General features: G+C 42.3%; 1 protein-coding gene across 1 annotated transcript; it reads left to right on the top strand.

The window, feature by feature from the left end:
• The first annotated feature begins 1,071 nt into the window (after window positions 1-1,071).
• On the top strand, window positions 1,072-21,102 carry NBPF10 (NBPF member 10). Its single transcript, XM_065898187.1, has 7 exons — window positions 1,072-1,193; window positions 12,112-12,344; window positions 13,682-13,733; window positions 14,576-14,763; window positions 18,397-18,630; window positions 19,624-19,755; window positions 21,011-21,102. Exons 1-7 carry the CDS (start codon window positions 1,072-1,074, stop codon window positions 21,100-21,102), a joined length of 1,053 nt encoding a protein of 350 aa, XP_065754259.1.
• Window positions 21,103-21,957: the final 855 nt, after the last annotated feature.

Raw genomic sequence — 21,957 nt, 5'->3', positions numbered from 1 at the left:
CAATGGGGGAGGCCACAACAGTGAGAGGCCCGCGTACCGCAAAAAAAAAAAAAAAAGAATATAAGGAGCGAAGTCTGGAGAGTTCCCAAAGAGAAATGGTGAGAATCACTAGAAGCCTTAAAAAATTCATTTAGGAAAAGCCACAAGAGTTGTTTTTATTGAAACTATCTTCAAGAAAATAAAAGGTGTTGAGAAAATATTATTTGTTTGATGTTTTCTATGCAACAACAAGATTGAACAAGGAAAATATGCTGAGATTTTTCTTTAGAAATGGATTGGTTGGTAGTATGAGCAAAAGAATACACAGATACTAAAACTGGCTGGTAAGAGAGGTGGTCTTTATTGATAGGGACATCCAGGGAGAAACAGGTAGCCTTGTGTTGAGTATGGCGGGCCATCAGAAAGCAGGGCTTCCTCAGGTTCTGTAGCTACCTCCACATTCCAATTCTAGGACTACAACTTGAGACCAGACACTCTGAGTCCTTCCCATGGTGCTATTGTTGAGTCCCAGTTACTGAGATTTGAATTCTGACATCTCAAATTTTGTTTCTGCCTACATGACTGTCAAAACTTAGGGATGATAAAAAAGCTTTCTGATTTCTGAAGGGACACTCCCAGGGAACTTTATCTCAACTGTAAGACTCAAAAATACTCATCCTTTAGCCCAGTTTAAAGCCCATTTATTTTCATTTGTTTACTTCATTGTTTGCTTGTTTTTAGTTCTAAAACTTCTCTGGACCCTCCTCTTCCTCTTCATAGCAAGCAGCGTCTCCCCCTACTTGCTGCATCTTTCCTTCAACCCAGTGGATCACCAGGGTCTTCATGGCTGATAAAGAACTCTTCAAGGGGTCACATTGTAGGCTTCATTGTTTACTTTCTTGTAGGTTCTGCTCTTGTGATTTTTATGCTCCTAGGGGACCCTTCATAGTAATCCAGCCTCTTTAAACCATTATTTTGTTTTGATTCCTCTAGGTAGCTTTGGAGGAATGTCTAGCCATTGTGGAGACCCAGATGCATTTCTTTTCTATCTTTCCTTTTAAAGGAGGCAGTAAGAGGGTTCTTTGTGAGAAAATGCTCCAACTGAAGACTGTGATGCATCAACCCTTAGAGAAGAAGGGACCTGCTGAGAGGGGAGTGAATGAGCAGAAGACTCAGGCTGAGAAAGCAGGATCCTCCTCTGTGTCCCACAGTGGGTAAGAGACACTTTGTTCAGAGACTTCTTCTGTAAGAATTAAGTCATTGCTGTCGTAGCAGCTTTCAGGGTCTGTATTCAGGCTTTGTACCTTAACTGTAGTGCTTTCTCTTAAGACCTTCCTGGAAATTCTTTAAAGAAAAGTCTATAGTATTTTTATTTTATTTTATTTTTTAAAAAAGATCCACAACGTGGAACCAAGTTGTGTTTGATTTTTTTTAAGATTTTTTCATGTGGACCATCTTTTTAAAAAGTCTTTATTGAATTTGTTACAATATTGCTTCTGTTTTTTGTTTTGATTTTTTGGCCGTGAGGCATGTGGGGTCTTAGCTCCCTGACCAGGGATCAGACCTGTACCCCCTGCATTAGAAAGCAAAGTCTTAACCACTGGACCACCAGAGAAGTCCCTGTGTTCTTATTATTAATTACTTTATATTATTCAGAGTAATTTGGTTTTATTCTAACTAATAATGCATGTATTCACCAAATATATGATCTCATGGGTGCTTGAGATTTCATGGAACTCTTCCAGTCACTTGAATAGTGTCTCTTTTCTTCATTGATGGGAGCACATACGAATCTCCTGTTACCTGAGATGTTTTGATGGTGAAAGCTGACCCACATCAGTGCCTGAGGAGGTAGACTTATACAGAGGCTCCTCCATCTCCACCCCATTCTCTTGGAAGCTCATGACCCTGGTTTCTAGAATGGCAACTTGGATAAACTCAACATTTTAAATTTATTTTTTATTGAGGTAACATCGGTTTATAACATTATATAAATTTCATGTGTACAATCTTGTATTTCTACTTCTGTATACACTACAGTGTGATCAGCTCAATTTTACAAATAAGCTTACAAAATTGCCAAATAATGTCCTGTTGGCTAGATTTGTCAGTCTGTCTTTAATGGCTGTTTGCCTATAACTTTTGGAAAGCATTCAATTAATATGGGGATAATCTATTATACAGTTACCTGCGAGCACCAGTTACTGAAATACTAAATCATCACGAACTTGCTTAGTGGTTGAAGTGCAGCTTTGGAGGTGGTTAGATTTTGCTTCATACTCCATTGGGTCACTGTCAATATGTACCACTTAAATTTCACTGACCCAGAGAATAATGTTAGAGCTAAAATAACCTGAGAGTTATTTTAGAACTGAGAACACTCAGGCCCAAAGATATGGTTGCTTGATCACAGTTGCACAGTAGCCTTCAGCAGAAATAATACCAGAATCCTGGGCCCTCAATTCACAAAGCCTACACTCACTTTGTCAAACACATTGAAAAAATTTATATTCTTGTGATCATTCTTTTTAAAAAATAGACTTTATTTTTGGAGCAGTTTTAAGTTCAGAGCAAAATTCATGGAAAGTACAAAGAGTTCCCATATACCTATCCCTTGCCCCGCACATGCATAGCCTCTTCCCCCAATGTCAACATCCTACACCAGTGTCGTATATTTGTTGATATTTGTTGCAATTGATGAACATCATTATCACCCAAAGTCAGTAGTTTACATTAGGGTTCATTCTTGGTATTGTACATTCTATAGGTTTTGACAAAAGTATGATGACATGCTTCTACCATTACAGTATCATATAGAATGACTATTCACTGCCCTAAAAATACTCTGCTCCACCTATTCATCCTTCCTTTTAATCCCTGGCAACCACTGACCTTTTTACTGTCACCGTAGTTTTGCCTTTTCTAGAATGTCATATAGTTGCAGTCATACACTATCTAGCTTTCTCAAACTGTCTTCTTTTACTTAGTAATATGCATTTAAGATTCCTCCATGTCTTTTAATAGGTTGATTGTTCGTTTCTTTTAAGAACTGAAAACTATTTCATTTTCTGGATGTACCACAGTTTATTTATCTGTTCATCTACTGAAGAACATCTTCGTTGCTTCCAAGTTTTGGCAATTATGAATAAAGCTGCTATAAACATTGTGTGCAGATTTTTATGTGGACATAAGTTTTCAACTCATTTGGGTAAATAGTGAGGAGTGTGGTTGCTGGATCATATGGTAGGGATATGTTTAATTTTGTAAGAAACTGTCTTCAAAAGTAGCTATAGCATTTTGCATTCCCACCAGCAATGAATGAGAGCATCTATTGCTCCATATCCTCACCAGCATTTAGTGTTGTGAGTGTTCTAGATGGTTGCCATTCTAGCGATGTATAGTAGTATCTTATTGTTGTTTTAATTGGCAGTTCCATGGTGACATTGATATTGAGCATTTTTATATGCTTATGTGCCCTCTGTATATCTTCTTTGGTGTCTGTTCAGGTCTTTTGTCCATTATTTAATTGAATTGTATGTTTTCTTATTGTTGAGTTTTGAGAGTTCTTTGTGTATTTTGGATAACAGTCCTTTATCATATATGTCTTTTTCAAATATTTTCTCCATGTCTGTGATTTGTCTTCTTACTCTCTTGACCATGTCTTTTGCAAAGAAGAAGTTTTAAATTTTAAAACTTGGTATTATATCTAAAGAGTCATCAGCAGCAGCAGAAACTAACACACCATTGTAAAGCCCTGATACCCCAATAAAGATGTTAAAATAAATAAATAAAAAGTAAAAAAAAAAAAGGAGTCATTACCAAACTCAAGATCATCTAGATTTTCTGTTGCATTATCTTCTAGGAGTTTCATAGTTTTGTGTTTTACATTTAGGTCTATGATCTATTTTGAGTTAATTTTTGTGAAGGGTATAAGGTCTGTATCTAGGTTCATTTTCTTTGCATGTGGATGTCCAATTGTTCGGCACAATTTGTTGAAAAGACTATCTTTTCTCAATTATATTGCCTTTACTCCTTTGTCATAGATCAGTCAACTATATTTTTGTGGGTCTGTTTCTGGGCTCTCCATTTTGTTCTGTTGATTTGTCTATTCTTTCACCACTACCACACTTTCTTGATTACTATAGGTATATAGTAAGTCTTAAGGTTGGTAGTGTCTGTCCTCTGACTTTGTTCTTCTCCTTCAATATTATGTTGACTCTTCTGGTTCTTTCGCCTCTCCATGTAAACCTTAGAATCAGTTTGCCAATATCTACAAAATAACTTGCTTGGGATTTTGACTGTGATTGCCTTGGGTCTTTAAATGAAGTTGGGAAGAACTGACATCTTGACAATATTGCATTTTCCTATCCATGAATATGAAATATCTCTTCAGTTATTTAGTTCTTCTTTGATTTCCTTCCTCAGAGTTTTGTAGTTTTCCTCACATGGGTCTTGTACACATTTTGTTAGATTTATACCTAAATATGTCATTTTGAGGGGTGCTAATGCAAATGGTATTGTTTCAATTTCCACTTGTACATTGCTGGTATATAGGAAAGAAGCTGACTTTTGTATATTAACCTTGTATTCTGCAACCTTACTGTAATCACTTATTAGTTCCAAGAGTTTTTTGGTTGATCCTTTCAGATTTTCTACATAGACAATAATGTCATTGCAAACAAAGTTGTATTTCTTCCTTTCCATTCTGTAAACTTTTTATTTCTTTTCCCTATCTTATTGCATTAGCTAGGAATTCCAATATGATGTTGCAAAGGAGTGGTGAGAGGGGATAACCTTACCTTGTTTCTGATCTGAGTGGAAAAGCTTCTGAGTTCTTACTACTAAGTGTAATGTTAGTTATATGTTTTTTGTAGATATTCTTTATCAAGTTGAGAAAGTTTCTTTTTATTCCTATTTTGCTGGGAGTTTTTTTTTAAATCATGAATAGGTGTTGGATTTTGGCAGATGCTTTATTTTGCATCTATTGATAAGATCATGTGATTTTTCTTCATTAGCCTATTGATGTGATGAATTACATCAGGTGATTTTCAAATGTTGGAGCCAGCTTTGCATGCCTGGAATAAATCTCACTTGGTCTGTTGTATAATTCTTTTTATACATTGTTGACTTCAATTTGCTAATATTTTGCTGAGAATTTTTGCACATATGTTCATGAAAGATATTGGTTTGTAGTTTTTTTCTTATAATGCCTTTGTCTGGTTTTGATATTAGGGTAATGTTAGCTTCATAGAATGAGTTAGAAAGTATCTCCTCTGCTTCTATCTTCTGGAAGAGACTATGGAGAATTGGTATAATTTTTTCCCTAAATATTTGGTAGAATTCACTAGTGAACCCATCTGGGCCTGGTGCTTTCTGTTTTGGAAGGTTATTAATTATTGAATCAATGTCTTCAATAGATATAGTTCTATTCAGATTGTCTATTTCTTCTTGTATGAGTTTTGGCAGATTGTGTTTTTCAAGAAATTGGCCCATTTCCTCTAGGTTATCAAATTTGTGGGATTAGAGTTATTCATAGTATTCCTTTATTATCCTTTTAATGTCCATGGGATCTATAATGATGTCCTCTCTTTCATTTCTGTTATTAGTAATTTGTGTCTTCTCTCTTTCTTAGTTAGCCTGGCCAGAGGCTTATTGATTTTTTCAAAAAAACAGGTTTTATGCAAAAAAATTACCTAGATACATTTTAATTGTTATTGTGATAAGTGCTATTTATTATTTGGAAACTGGCTGAGAGTAAATAATAGACCTATAGAATCCAGAATAATAAATGTGTTTCAGAAAAGAGCCTTGTTTTAAAAGTAGAATTAGCTTCATTTATATCTCAGTGACCCCTGAAAGTCAGAAGAAGAGGATGCATGGTACTGATAAAGATACTAGGTTGAGAGTTTGAAGCCAAAATTTTTAATGATGGCTCTTCCACCAACCAATTACGGGGGTTCAGATATATCCCCCCTCAGCTTTATTGAGATATTTTTGACATATGTCAAATATCTTTCTTATTCTTTGTGAGCCTCAATGTCTTCATCTGTAAAATAAGATGAAGTCCCTTCCTGAACTAGTATTTTATACCTCTTGATGGACTAGGATGTTAAAGGGTCTGTTATCTTAGTAAATGCAGCCAAGACTGGGCCTTGGCCCCTGATGTATATCTGTGTGTCGTGTGTGTGTTTCTTACAAGGAACACTATGCTAATATTATATCCTGAGATAGAGCTGAAAGAGCAGATAGGAGAAGACGCATCTTCTTAGTTGGAAAAAGAGAATAACAAGAAGAAGGATGGAGATGATGGCGGTGCGATGGGAACGGGTAGCCAAAGTTGGTGTGAATGAGAAAGTTAGAGGGAACTGAGTGTAAAAAATCCAGAAATGACAACATTGAAACTATTGGATCACTAAAAATAGTAATTAGTAAGAGTTTATTGTGCACATAAAAACAGTTCATGAACTGGGAACTCTTAAACGGACAGTTAGAATGAGGCTCAGAAGTATATTGTTATAAGATAGCTCATATAGTAAGAATGCAGAGACTGTTGATTATTTACAATGATTTGTTATAGCATTAGAGTTTTCCTAATGATCGAGGTTTGGTTAAAACTGGCCACCTCATGCCAATTTGGGGGAACAGCTTAAGTTTTGTTTATGATTTTCAAAGGCACTTACGAGAGGCAGCCCAATGTAATTTTTTCTTGTTTTGCAGATTAGGTTGAGTTTAGCTTCAGTAATTTTCTTAATACTATAATCAAAGATTTCATTGTCATTATCTATTTTAAAATCTGTGTCATTATATATAGGAGTTCAGTCTCCAACATCTGAGTCAAACCAAAGGGTGCGATTAAAGAGTGAGTCCAGAACATGTCCTAAATCAAGTCCAGTACCATTAAGGTTTACTATGCATAGGGACAGATTGCCAGCAATGAAGTTTACAGTGATTACAGGCCATCCTTTGGCTTCTGAAGCTTCCTCTCAATGGCAGATTAATTGGCCATCAGTATTAGCTGAATGGCCAAAGGATGGATACTAAATCTTTCTGTAAGGCCATTTTTCCTGTCATCCAAGTATGTATAAAACCTGGTTCTAATATTAACTGAGAGTCTCCCTGAGCATTTAAGTGGCTACACTTAAATAATAATAACATAACAATCATTTTGATTAGTAAAGGAGGGTATGCATTGAATGGTAGACCTTAGTGGGTAGAGAAAATCCCTAACAGAAAAAGGAAAATGAGTTTGAATGTTTTGTGTTTGTAAAATAGCAATATCACAATAATTGTTATAAAAATAAGTCCTGGAAGAGAATGGGGAATCCAGCAGAATCATGTTCTGTGATCTTGGGTGTAAGCTGTCTACCTGATGTTGTCATCTGCTTTGAGCGAAGATTTTTTTTTTTCCTGGAAATCTTTCATTTTAAGTCAGCTGAAGGTTGACAAGTTCAAGAGTCTGGTGGTGGTGCAGGGAGGCGTCTCTTCAGTTGAGAGACATGGATCCAAGTTTCAATATCCTGTAATTTAACTGCTGTGTGAGAAATTTTGAAAAACCTGGTAGGCCCCTTTCCATCAAGGTTCAAGTGGAGTTTTTCATTGATATCTCTTCCAGAATACCTAGTCTCCAGGTTCCAGCGTAAGGGATACAAAGTCCTCATCAGACCAAGAATCTCTGAAAGTCTCCTTGACCTGTTGACTGTAAGCTTTTGAATATTGTATTAGTGCCCTACAGTATTGGGTCATATTAGAATTTACAAGGGCAGGATGTGCATGGGGTTCTCTTATCAAAGGCATGGGTTGTCCAGTGGTGATTTCACAAGGGTGTTAATTTATGTTTCCCAAAATGTGTTGACCTCATTGTCATGAGGGCTGAGGGTAGCACTTTAGGCCAAGGTATTCCTGTGTTTTCAGTCAGTGTTGCCAATTTAAATTTTAGAATGCCATTGGTACATTCAACTTCCCTAAAGACTGAGGCTGATAGGGACAATGATAATGCCATAATGTTTGAATAACCTTGGTTAGTTGTTTTAAAACCTGTCTAGTGAAGTGAGTCCCTCTAATATTTGAAATTTCATTTGGGATTCCCCACAATGGAAAAACATTTTCTAATAATTTCTTGACTACAATGTTGGCATCAGCTTTCCAACATGGGAAAGCTTCTATTCCTCTAGACACACCATTACAAGTACATATTGATAGCCCCTAAAGGAGACAATTGAAAAAGTTTAATTGTAAATATTCAAATGGTCCAGACAGTGGGGGAGCAGCCCTTGGAGTTATGTTAATGGTTTTACCCATGTTATATGATTGACAGTTTAAACATTGATTATAAACATGTCTTGCTAATTTAGAACAACCGTATCACTAACATTTTTTCATAATTTGAGTCATTTTGTCAATTCCATTGTGGGTAGTCTCATAAAGTGCTTGCAAGAGTGGTAGTTTGAGAGATTCAGGAAGCACCAGACAGCCATTTGGGCCCTCTGAAAGTCCTCTTTTTTATGTTACATATTCGTCCTTCTTCATGACACTTTTGTATCTTTCAGCATCAGATACAATTTTTTGCCTATTACACAAATTGTCTTAAGTAATCTGATTTGGCTCTACCGTGGACGGTAGGTTGTGGAAATTCAGGAAAAATGGCTATGTGCCATTTTATGGAGTTCATTTAAATTACAAAGTTTTGGTACCTTAGTAATTTCTTGAGTAGTAGCCTTAGCATGAAAGTCAGCCATCACATTTCCCTGGTATTCAGGGTCTGATCAGTGGGTACGAGCCTCAGTTTTTATGACAGCAACTTGTGAGGGCAATAATAGTGCAGAGAGGAGGTCAGCAACCTGAGGTCCATTTTTATAGGTGTATCACTGGACTTAAAAATCTTCTCTGTTCCCAGAGCATACCAAAGCCATGGACCATTCTGAAGGCATACCTGCTATCAGTGTAGATATTTGCAGTTTTTCCTTTTGCCAATTCACAGGCTCAAGTGAGGATAGACAGTCCTGTAGGTTGAGCTGAATTAAACTGAGGAAGGGACTCCTCTTTCTAACAGTTCGTGTCGAGTAGTTACAGTACATGCAGCTTGACGTTCCCCTTCAGAATTTGTGGCATAGGAGCCACCAACACAGAGTACTAAATCTGGGTTGGCTAATAGGGTTTTCTGTAAAACTCATCTAGGAGTTAGATTTGGGGAGCCAAATTCAGCACCATTGAGTCTCTCTCTGTCAGGTAAGCGTAGGAAGGTAACAGGGTTTAAAGAGCGGCAGCAAAGAATGCTCAGATTAGGAGGCAGAAGTAGAGTCTCATGCTAATCTACTAGCTAAGAAATGGTGTGCACGCTCAATGTTTAGCAAACTTTCTACAACATGAGGAACCTGTAAATTTAATTCACTTCCCTGAACAAGTTTCCAGGAGGATCCCACAAAGGAATTTAAAGGCTGCAGCTACTGCCTTTAAACAATTTGGGTATGCCCGGGCCACTGGACCTAATTGTAGGCTATGGGTCTATTTTTTTCCTCCAGATTTTTGCATAAGAACTTCCAAAGCCTGATTATTACATTCCTAAACAAATAGCATGAAAGGTTTAGGGTAGTTGGCAGGTTGGGGGCTGGTGGGCGGGTCCCAATGCAGGAGGATTTTGTAAAGCCCGTTAGTTTCAGTAAAGCCTTTCTCATATTTTGTTTCCCAAGGAAGAGGTTCTTGAGTGTTATTTTCAGTCAATTCCTACATAGAGTGGAGTAGCTAACAAGGAAAAGTTAGGGACCCTGGCTTGTCAATATCCTGCAGGTCTGAGGAAACCTCTAAGTTCTTAGTCATAGGTTGGGTTACTTGGGGTGGTACTTATTCTTTCTGGAGACAGAAAGTGTCCTTTTAGAGATAAATCATGACCTAGGTAATGTACCTTTCCTTGTGAGAACTGAAGTGTATCTCACGAGGCCTTATGGCCTTTATAAGCCAGTCGTAACAAATATTTTGAATTAACTCCTGAGTTCTCTCTAGATGAGGAACACAGAAGTAAGTCATCTGCATATTGAAGTAGAATTTCTGAGATTTTGCAGTGTGCTTAAATCCTTAATGCATCTGAAGCAGCAGTAATAATAGTATTTTCCTGTACTTATATTACATTTGAGAAAGGCTTTTATACGTAATAGCTCATAAATGTTTACTGAATGTATCATTTGCTAGATACCATGTTAGGCACCTGGAATCAATAAGATCTGGTCTCGGGCTTCCCTGGTGGCGCAGTGGTTGAGAGTCGCCTGCCGATGCAGGGGACGCGGGTTCGTGCCCTGGTCCGGGAGGATCCCACATGCCGCGGAGCGGCTGGGCCCGTGAGCCATGGCCGGTAAGCTTGTGCGTCTAGAGCCTGCGCGTCCAGAGCCTGTGCTCCGGAACGGAAGAGACCACAGCAGCGAGAGGCCTGCGTACCGCCCAAAAATAAATAAATAAATAAGATCTGGTCTCTTCCATGGAGAAACTCAAACCGGTGGGGAAGGAAAGTATACGAATAGATAGCTTCAACAGAACACTCTTAACTGTTCTAACCTCTGGGTGTTTTGGAAGCCCAGATGAAAAGAGTGTAGGACAAGGCCATCTCTTCCTAAGAAGCTGTCACCCACTGAGATGAATTTCTGAAGACAATCCCATTTCACAGACCTCTGCACAAGTGAGTGCAGGCTCCTTCTTAAGGAAAGAGTTTTCTGCGTCAATGGAGAATCCATAGGCTCCCTGAGAGGACACTTAGGACAGGAACACAGGGAGAGATGAGTGGAGGTTTGCAAGCACTTCTCTTTTCCATTATTGAAGAACTGTTTACTGAGAGCCCCCTCTGTGTTTGCCTGTGTCAGCACTGAAAGAATTCTTAGCCTAGTAACCAGTATAGCTGCTTAATGACTTGAGAATTGTTGGACAGAAATGTGAATAAAGTGTAGGGTGGGTTAAAAGGTTTAAAGCGGGTTTTATGCTACTTGACCTGCCCTGATGCCCATTCAGGCTCCTTCCAACACCTGGATTGCCTGTTCCAGACCAGCGACCCTGGGCCTCAGGCAGATTTTCGCTTCTCAGAAAACAAACACCTGTGCTTTCTGCTGGCACAATACAGACAACACTGCCTAGGTCTCCAAGAGAAAATGGTGAAATCAAAAGCCGTTGGTTCTGCTCTGGCACATCTGTAGAAACACAGAGGATGTCAAGTTGGTCTTATAAGTTCACCATTACCAAAGTAATGAATGATAATCTGTCTTCATTTTGATAAGTTAAATGCTTTATAGGCTTTGCTGTACTCATCCCAACATTTAAAATAAATTTCAATCCTGACCGTATTTCTAAAAAGGCAAAGAAGCTAAATGACTCTCACTTTGCAGATAAAGAAACTGAGGCACAAAGTAGTAAAGTGACTTCTCAAGTTTGCGGTGGGAGGACAGAGTGCATTGGGCTTGCTGATTCCTGCTCATACATCTAACCTCTTTGCCTCCCTCAGGAACAAGATAAACTAAAACCTTCTCTTCTACTCTTCTGTATAACAAATAGTAGTTATATTGGCCAAGATATCATAGGATTCTAAATTAATTCAGAACATTTTTTGGAGATCATATTTTTCAGATCATTCTTTTGAACCCTATGGGCAAAACTGTAGCAGTTACACTGGAGAATACAGAAGCAATAGTATATAGTGATTAAATTAAGGGCTTGAGGATGTCTTGCCAATCAAGCCTTGGCTGTCTATGGAAAAGGCACAGATAGGTCCATCCTGGTGAAAGAAGAATCCCGCTGCCTAGACAAGTGGTCTCTTCTCTCACATAATGCTTTTCCTTTCAACTTTTCAATTAACACCTAGCTTTGTTTACTGTATTGAAATGGATTATAAGCTGAAGAGAGGGACTGGGAGCAGATTTTACAGTAGAATTAAAGAAGAAAGCCATTTTCAGAAGTATAGGGCAAGGGGAAAGATGATCTTAGCAGGGGTCTTTTACACAGAGAAACACATCATTCTCTTTACCCCATTCCAGTCACTAAACACGTGCTAGAGTTCAGCGTGGAGGCTCTTTCGGTGAAATTCTCAAAGCACCTTCTGCTGAAGCGCCATAATCTATCAGTCACCCCCTTCCACCCTTAACTGTTTCTTTCCCGCCTTAGGAAATATTCCTTGATCCAGGATCAGGCTCGAGAGTTGACCCACCTGCGGGAAAAGATGAGGATTGGGAGGGCTGTCTCTTCCCTTCTCATCCAGCATGTCAAGAACACAGCAAAGACCTTTGAAGAGCTCCTCAGCAGTAATAAGATTGACTGCTACATGGAGCAGCATTTCCGTGAGCAGCTGACCAAGGGCAGCCAGCTGGCAGAGAGCCTTGCCAGCAAGTTCAACACAGGTAATCTGGCCCCAGGCCTCAGGAGGGCCTTTAGTCCCTCCCAAGGACCTACGCTCACACAGGCCCACACTCATCCACGAGCGACTTTTCAATCTGGGGTCCTGCTTTGTAATCACCATCTTGGGGCCAGAGTAAGGACTGGCTGGTTAGGAGCAACAGAGCGGCACACAGGGTTGAGGATGCCATGATGATTACCTGCTCCTCCATCTCTCATGGAATATGGCTGTTATGACAGGAGCTATCAGTGGGGGGACAGCATTTATCTGAAACTAATTGAAAGAGAGGTGTAGTAGGGGCAGCTAGTTGTCTTGAAAAGAGCCCTAAACTAGGAATCTAAAGACTCTTGCTCTAGCCTGTATGTGATCATTACTAGTTCTGGATATATTCATATTCCTTTTGATATCTGTTTCCTCACCTAAAAAATGAGGTCAAATAATACCAGCCCCTAAAGTGTGCATGATTGTTCTTAGGACAAATAAACAATATTAATCAGAGTACTTCAAAAGAATGATAAAAGGGCTTCCCTGGTGGCGCAGTGGTTGAGAGTCCGCCTGCCGATGCAGGGGACACGGGTTCGTGCCCCGGTCTGGGAAGATCCCACATGCCGCAGAGTGGCTGGGCCCGTGAGCCATGACTGCTTAGCCTGCGCGTCCAGAGCCTGTGCTCCGCAACGGGAGAGGCCACAACAGTGAGAGGCCCGCGTACCACAAAAAAAAAAAAAAAAAAAAGAATGATAAAAGAATCTTGCTGATTTGGGAATGATTTAGGCGCTCTGTGTATTAGTACCTTTTGTGGAATATTTATTTCAGGAGCCTTTTACATAGAATATTGCCTGGAGACCTGAGGGCACATAGTGAGAGCAGGCTTGAGGCCACTGTGCAGGCTCCTGGTGGCAGATGCAGAGGTGGGAAAGGGATGTCTGTCACCTCTACAGAGGCAGGAGTAGGTTCTGCATGAAAGCTGTGATGGGACACACAGACACGGGACTGGGAACCAGTCTTGTGGCAGGACTTGGAGGCTCTGCCTGGAGTGGTCCAGAGGCCAGCTGGACAAGTATCCCATGATCTGTGGGAAAAGAGACATTTTCAGCTTTTTACTCTGACTCAGGGCAGAGCGAGTAGAGATGATGATCTTCACGGTGGGTTCAGGAAAGTCTGCCAGACAAGTTCTCTAAAGACTCCACCCAGTGTCTCCTGAGAAAATTCAGAGTATCCTGGACTTGAGAGTCAAGCAGCTTTGTGTCTCTGATCCCAGAGAGAGAACCCAATGTGTGTTTGTATTTGGTAAATGAGAGCTGTTTAAATTATGACTGATCCTTTTTTAAATTTGCTTTTCAGATGACTGTATAAGTAAGAAGAATCAAAGAGAACAGGTGCTGCGGGACCTCAGGTAAGTCCAAATTTTCAGGAGCTATGAAAGATATAATCTGGTAGAGGATCCAGAGCGAAGGCCAGAAGATCAAAGGAGCAGAAGCGCTCACCCTCCATAAAAACCAAACAGCTGATTATACCATTACACCATTATGTATCCTGAGCGACAACGTGGTCTCATTTCCTATTTTTTTGATTTATTTTTCTTTGGGTTCCAAGTCTCGTATTAATTCACTAATTTAGTAATATAGAGCTGCTCTAGCCTAACTCTCCAGTGTTAGGAGTCTCCTGTACTCCCAGGGATCACCTCTGATTTCCCCTAGATCTTTAAAAACTGGAGTGAGATTATACCTGATATCTTCAAGTGTGACCCAGCGAGTGCTGGCAGGTGTTAAATGGCTACAAATTTTCTTTGAAAGAAAAAAGATTTATACTATAAATATGACATAGATAGATTTATACTGTGTATAACTATACTTAGGGAAGGAGGTCTAGAAACTACAAGATGCCCAGAAGGCAACATTGCCTCAGGAAGCAGTTTTAAATACTATTCAGTGGATTATGTCACAGAGTATGTTGAAATCTTACGGGCCTGTGGGTGTCTTGTGAAGGAACCGTTAAGTGTTACAGAGCCTGACGGGTCTTCTCTCTTTCTCAGGATGTTTGTGGCCAAGGCACTGGACACTGTTGTTCTCTCCTGCCTCCCAACTCTCTACCCCCAAATGGAAATGGATTGTTTGGTTTCTTCCCTAAAGGAGCAGTCTCCTTGACTCCTGGGGCCTCCCCTGTGAGCACCCAGCTCAATACAGCTGTGGTGTTCGGGTGACTTTCACTTTTCCTTCTGTCTTTCTTACCCCCTAGTATCTTAAGGGAGTTGCAGAAGAAGGGTAAAATGACAGAAGTCCTAGAGACCAAGCAGGATGCCCAGCCCCAGACTAGGCCCCAGACCCGCTCCAGCAGCCGTGCCCAGTCCACTGCCCATCGCTCCCCTAGCAGCACCTCTCCGCTGTTTGACGAGCAGGAAGTGCGCCCTGCGGTGGATGTGGCCAGTAAGTATGCAGAGAGCCTCCAGTTTCTGGGTGCTCGCTTATTTGTCTAGGCCAAGGGGAGGCATCTTGGCAGCCAGACCCTGCAGATCCACTGTGATGCACCTGGTTGAGCACAGGTCTGGGGCTCGGTGCCGAGCACAGGCCCCAAGGGTGTCAGATAGCTTTTCTCCATTCCCAGTCCCCGACGTCGTCAGCCACCAGACCCCATCAGGCATGTATGTGGTATTGGACTTGAGGGGAGGGGTCATGAATTGGGAACGGGAGGGGACAGATGCTCCTCATCACTGCAACACAGTCACGTCATGTTTCAGACCATGGATGCAAATATCATTAACATTGGGCCTCTGATTTTGGACTCTCTTGGGTAAACAGCCACAGTTCCTATTTTCTATTCACCACTAAGTATTCTTTATTATTTGTGGATTTACAGATCCCACTCATCATTCTAATAATTCAGCTGTAATATCCTCTAAACCATCAGTAACTGGGACTGGCTGAATCCATCACCAGCATGCCCCTCTCCAGAATTCCCCAAGGAGGCCTTTAAGGCAGCCTTGCTAGGGATAGGAGGAGGAGAGTAAGTTTAAAATCAAACCTTCATTTTCTCCTGCTAAGCCTTCTCTTTATTTTCCCTGCTGAGAAAAGCATTTGAATTTTTAGGCAACTGTATGAGTCAGATTTTGGTGTGAACAACCAGGGACCAGGAAACCATCCTTAGTCCCTGGCTATATCTGCTTTTTGTTTTGTTCTCTTGTTTTTACCTGAACTGTCTGTTTTAGGCATGAATAAGCCATAATGGGTTTTGACCTGGTACTATGCCTGTTTATCATTTTACCCTGAGAAGCAAAGCAGCGTAATGTTTCCTCACGAGTATAGCAGCCAAGGGAAGACAGGAAGTACACCTTTATTGAGCACCTATTATGCTTGTATTATTGACCACTACACATATGTTGCTTCATTTAATCAGGACAGCAATCCTCTTAAGTTGGTGCTGGTGTTCTGATTTTACAGCACAGCTAAGGACACTGAGGCTTGGTGAAGTAAGGGAACTTACTGAAGACAGCCCAGCTTGGGGTAACGTTCACTGTGAGCCTGCCTGACCCTAAAGCTTAGACTGTCCACTGAACTGCAGCCTCAGCATTCAGGGACCAAGCAGGGAGGGAGTCACTCCGTTGCACACCTCTTTCTGTAGGCTTCTGGAGCGAGGGTTTTCCCCATTCCACTCTTTCTGCCCCTATGCCCCACACAAAGGCCTAGCCTCTGCAAAGGAGACAAGACCCTAGACACATTGCACTTCCACCCATGAATTTATAAATGAATGGGGTGCCCTTGATATGTATGTGACATCATCCAAGGGCCTATGGGAGTTTTGAGTGCATCCTTGGACCACAGGCACTTGGTTCCACCTCAGCGCTGCCCTGAGGGACAGCAGGAGAAAGGCAAATACACCTTCTCCTTACCTGCAATTCCTGCCACTACTTGTAAGAATGGCCACATATAAAATGTGGCTGCTGGAGTGGCACTCTCAAAGTATTGGCCTTATTTTCTGTTATTCCTATCTTTTCTGAGGGAGGCTGAAGCCCTTCTTTTTCCCATCTGAAGTCATTATTTTCTCAGAGGGGCAATGGCTTATCACTACTCCTTCTTTGCTTTTGGGGTCAAAATGTCTAGGGTAGTTAACAAATGGTGTGTGGCAGCTTCACTGTGAGGCTGAATTCCTCTCACAGGAGGCACTTCTCTGCTGCTTTCCACATGCCGTGTAGGGCACGCTCCCTGTGTTGTGTGTCCAGGGGAGAATGGGACAAGAAAACGCTGATCACTGTTAACTGACAGACATGAACCCTCCTACACTCTTAGCTGAGAGTAAGTTGATTTTCTGGGGAGGAGATAAAGGGGCTTTGAAAGGGGTTGGGAATCACATTTTGATTGAGTTCCTACTTTAAGTGAGGCTCTGAACTGAAGGCTTTACTCTTTATTTCACTGTGATGTTAATTACATCTGGTATTATGTAAACTGGGGAAGGATACTGACTTAAGTAGGCAGTTCCCTAGAGGAACTTGGCTTGGTTGAGGGAAATAGGACTTCACTCCTCCCTGCTTAGAGGAGAAACCCGACTACTCTGTGGACCTTGATAATAATCCTTGAAAGGGGCGACTCTTGAACTTATCTCTGAATTATGGCCCTGCCACCTAGCCAGGTTTTTTTTCTAAAGGGAGCCAGCAAAGGACATGATGGTGTTCTCGTAGGATCATTGAGCTGTAAGATACCATATATTGTTTGGTTCTACAATCCCCCATGCAGAAATACCCAGGTCATTCTTTGGACGGGAGCCAGACAATCAGCTATATTTAAGAATTATTTTTACAGTCTCATGAGCCATTCTGGGTGGGATGCAACTCACCACTTGCCACTCAGACACTCCTTCAGCCTCAGGAGGCGTTCAGAGTAAGCTGAGGCAGGAGGAGTGGGAGCCACCCTGTCTAGGTTTTCTGCACATCCGCCAGAAGTAGAGACAATTTTCCCTTCTTCATCCTCTTCCAACAACCCCAGTACACAACAACCTCAGGAAGGACTAGCTGCTCTGTTGCTGGCAAGAGCATAGACTGTTGGGTGAGTGGATCACCGGTTCACAGACCAGCAATTGCTTCATCTCCTTAGTCTCATGACCTATATGATTGGCAATGAGTCCTGCTGTTGGAGGAGACATTTCTGAAGTACCTCCCTGGGAACATTCCAGCATTTGGGGATCATAGAGGGAGCTAGGAGAGGGGCCCCTGTACTTTTCCTGCGTGTGCACTGTGACCCTCAGACACTACATCTAACAACTACTTCTTGATATCATAGGCCAGGGATGCCAGTAACCTTGGGGTGAAATTTATGGTCCTTGAGAAATGAGTTTTTAGCTGATACTCAGCACTAGGCTGGGGGTCACTGATATCCACCTTAGTCTTCATTCCACGAATTACTGCATTACTTTTCTAAGGCTGCTGTAAAAAAATATCACAAACTGGATGTTAAAAACAACAGCAGGGGCTTCCCTGGTGGCGCAGTGGTTGAGAGTCCGCCTGCCGATGCAGGTTACACGGGTTCGCGCCCCGGTCCGGGAAGATCCCACATGCCACAGAGCGGCTGGGCCTGTGAGCCATGGCCACTGAGCCTGCGCATCCGGAGCCTGTGCTCTGCAACGAGAGAGGCCACAATGGTGAGAGGCCCGCGTATCGCAAAAAAAACAAAACAAAACAAAAATAAAAACAACAGCAATTTGTTCTCTCACAGTTCTGGAGGCTAGGAGTCTGAAATCAAGGCATCAACAGGCCATGCTCCCTTTTCCTTGCCTCTCCCTGACTTCTGGTGGTTGCAGGAAGCATCCTTTGCCTTGAAGATGCATCACTCCCATTTCTGTCTCCACTGTCATGTGGTCTTCTCCCCTGTGTATCAGTCTTGTTGGATTCAGGGTCCACCCTAATCCAGTATCATCTCATCTTAAGTAATTATATCCATAAAGGTCACAGTCTGAGGTTCCAGGTAGACATGAATTTTTGGAGGATACTATTCAACCCAGTATAATTATTTTTAAAACACTTCATTTCTGACTTCTCTGTTTGTTTCTCACTCATATTCCTTTCTGGACAGATGTGAGCCCAGCCACTCCTGCTGATTCAGGTTCATTGCCCAGCAACCATTCAGAAGCCATGTCTGCTCAGCCCTTCTATCCTTTGAGTGGCACCACACAACTGAGTGGGACACCAGACCCTGGGCTTCATGGCAGCAGTGGCCCATGGGATGAGATGAGGCCTCAGAAGATGAATGCATCTGGGAACCTATCCTCCTTCTCCTCTTTATACCAGCCCAACTCCAAGCCCTCTGGTAAAATACAAAGGAGAAGTTGGTGAAATAGAGCCCATTGACAGGAATGATACATTCCTTTCCCGGCCAGATGGTTTTTTGTTCCTCTGTTAGACCCTGGCTCACAGAAAATGGGTGAAAAGATGAAAGGCAACATCCCATGGGTCAGCCAGAGAATGAAGTCCCAGCTCAGTGTTGGTGCTTTCTACGTGCCTCTCCCATTTCCCCTACCTAGGGACTCACTCTGGGCAGGACAATAAAGGAAGGCACTCTGAGGCACTCTGTAGGGAGGATGAGTTGCCTCACATTTGTGTGTTCCCTTCCACGGGGAAGGTAGGTCTTCCTTAGGTCAAGAGCTATTGCGGGATGGGAGACTGTTTCTATACACACACACACACACACACACACACCTTGTATACAACTACAAGCCAGTCCTGCCTCTCAAACTTTGCCATTGGGTTTGGAGCCAGGCATCTGGCACCCAGTGGCTAGGGGTGCAGCTGTGTAGAGGAATGCCTTGAAGCAGCTCAGTTTCTGGGATGCAGACAGTGTAGCAATACAACATTTGAAATTCTCAGAGAAAAAGCTGGCCCTAAGCAAGATGTCCTGGTGGATGAAGCTAATTTTGGTCTTTCTACACTTTCCTTTGTGCATCTTTTTCTCTCCTTGAAGGTGTCCCTTTCTCTCACTCCTCCTTCAGGTCCTGATACCTCCCCAGGCTCTTCCTTGTCACTTCTCAGCAAAGGAAAACACTCAGTGTCACTCATTATTCACAGCCTGATCTAATTTCATCTCCACTTACCTTAGTCTTTCTGTCAGTGAGTGGATGTGATTGAGAGCCCAGGAGCTCTTTAAACGAAGTTGCCTGGTGTTTCCTGGGTGCCCAGTTGTGAGGAGGAAGTTGACGGAAGTATAGATATGGGCAGGGAGACCCTGGGCAGAACCCCCCACCTGCCCATGAGTGACAGCCTTCCCCATTTCCTACCTCTCCCATGTCTTGGTGGTACGCAACAGGGGCCGACCTGCTGGAAAAGAATCTTGTTGAGATCCAGAACCTGCGCCAGCGCCTGGAGGAATCCATATTCATCAATGACCGCCTGCGGGAGAGGTTGGAATATGTGCTCAGCAATGCTCACCAAGGAAAAAGTAAGAAAGGCACCAAAGCCTCCTGGTTCTGTCCACATCTAGAGTCTCAAGAGGGCATATAGGTTTGCAGTTATAAAACACATTGGTGTGCAGTACTCCACTCTTCCTCACAGTCAGCCCAGAGAGGGAAGCAGGACAGGCACTATTGTCCCTACTTTACAAATACTGACCCCAAGTGGCTTGCCTCAGGCAGGGCTAGTTTTCATCCTCAGGGGGCTGTCTGATGTGATGCCCATTCTTGTGACTCCTTATACTACCTGGTGCTGCCCCTGGGCTTGTGGCCTGACTGTCAAATGATAGAGCCAAGGCTTCCATGGTGCCCACTTCAGCAGAGGGAGGACCACATCCCACCTTCATGTTACTACCACATGCCCTGGATAGCACCTGCCACTCCCCCGCCCCATGCAAGTGGCCCGTATTTCCACACTTTCCATCCAGATGTTCTCGCTGGAAGACCAGTACTTCCACACTCCTTCTCCCTTGTCAGGATCAGAAAAAAGGTGACCAGAGCCCCTACAACATCACAGCAGCAGCCAATTAGGAGGAAAGACCCTGTTCTACAACTGCAGCCACTGACAGGAGTGTGTGGCCCGTCATGGACTCAGCCACATCATACTATTGTCCCAGTGCATGAGGCTCCCAGGTTTTCTGTTTGGCTAGGGCTGAAACTTTGGTGAATGCAAGGAAGTATATCTTTGAAAGGATCTGTTACCCAAATGTGTGACTTGACTGGGTTGTTGTTATTCCCTGAGACAGTATCCACCTTTGGCTTCCATGGTTAGAACCCAGAGTCCATGCCTCAGGTCTACAGGAAGAAAAGGGCCTTCAGGGAAGCCAGCTGGAGTTTTCAGGTCACTTCCATATTCCTCCTTTCCACAGCAATACTCTGCTGCAGAATCAAAGAGAAGAGGGTGGAGAGTACAAAAATTGCGCAGATCCACACAGCCCAATCTAGATAAGGCTGCTTCTTATGAGATCCCACCTACAAGTCCCTGGACTCACAAGCTCTAGTTGTGAATAGCACTGAGAAATTCACATTTCATATATAAATCCCTTCTCCCATCTTTGCAGATAACCAGAGGGTCACTGGCTGTGAACTGAACACCAGCTTGGTGTCTCTTTCTCTCCCTTTCCCATTTCCAGCTGAGTGTAAATGAGGAAGGGAAAGAATGTCAGTTTCTGTCTGGAGCAGTCAGTGAAGAGAGTACCCTAAGTCCCTCCAGACTTCATTGCAGCTCTGTCTCTCCCTCCCTAGGAACTGCACAGCCAGCTCCAGATATCTCCCTTGCGACCCCTCATTCATACACTGAGAGTCACTATTCTGGCTCTGATAAGGACATCTTGTGACATGACAACAGGAGGGTCTAGAGATATGTTCTCCAGATTTTCCAGCCCTACCCAACAGCATTCGTGGATGTAAACTTGGAGGCATCAGATATTACCTTTAAATGAATGGATCAATTTAATAAATTATTATTTAAAAATTGTTTACCTGTATTTATTGTCTATAAAAAGTAAAATTTGGGCAGGAAAGAATAAAACCCAGAATGGCCTGAAATTCATAGCAAAGGTTAAAGGAAAAAATACATTTTCACTATTAGCTATCTCTATTTCAGAGAACTAAACCAGAAAGGCCGATGCTGGGAAAATGTTGGAGCTATTAAGAGTGGGGCCGTGGGACTCCTTGAACCCCATTACATGCTTGGAAAGAACAGAAAAACTATCACGTGAAAATATAGTAGCATAAAATCTGAACGGGGGCTTCCCTGGTGGCGCAGTGGTTGGGAGTCCGCCTGCCGATGCGGGGGACGCGGGTTCGTGCCCCGGTCCGGGAGGATCCCACGTGCCGTGGAGCGGCTGGGCCCGTGAGCCATGGCCGCTGAGCCTGCGCGTCCGGAGCCTGTGCTCCGCAACGGGGGAGGCCACAGCAGTGGGAGGCCCGCATACCACAATTAAAAAAAAAAAAAAAAAAAAAAAAAAATCTGAACGTTTATAATGAAGACCATTTACCAGACCCGGGTGCACTCCCTTCAACAGAATGACAGAAGCTGCTTCTCAAAGTCATGAAGATCAGGGTTGCCTCAAGCCTGGAAAATAGCAGTTGTCCAATTTTCAGAAAGGTAGAAATAATATATTTCAATATATATAGAAGAGTAAATTTTATTTTGATCTTTTTCAAACTAAGAATGGATTGGTATTAAT

Source organism: Phocoena phocoena, chromosome 1 (genome assembly GCF_963924675.1).
Source record: "Phocoena phocoena chromosome 1, mPhoPho1.1, whole genome shotgun sequence".
NCBI classification, from domain to species: domain Eukaryota; kingdom Metazoa; phylum Chordata; class Mammalia; order Artiodactyla; family Phocoenidae; genus Phocoena; species Phocoena phocoena.
Note: the sequence above shows the minus strand (reverse complement) of the source record. Positions and strands in the feature narration are given on the sequence as shown.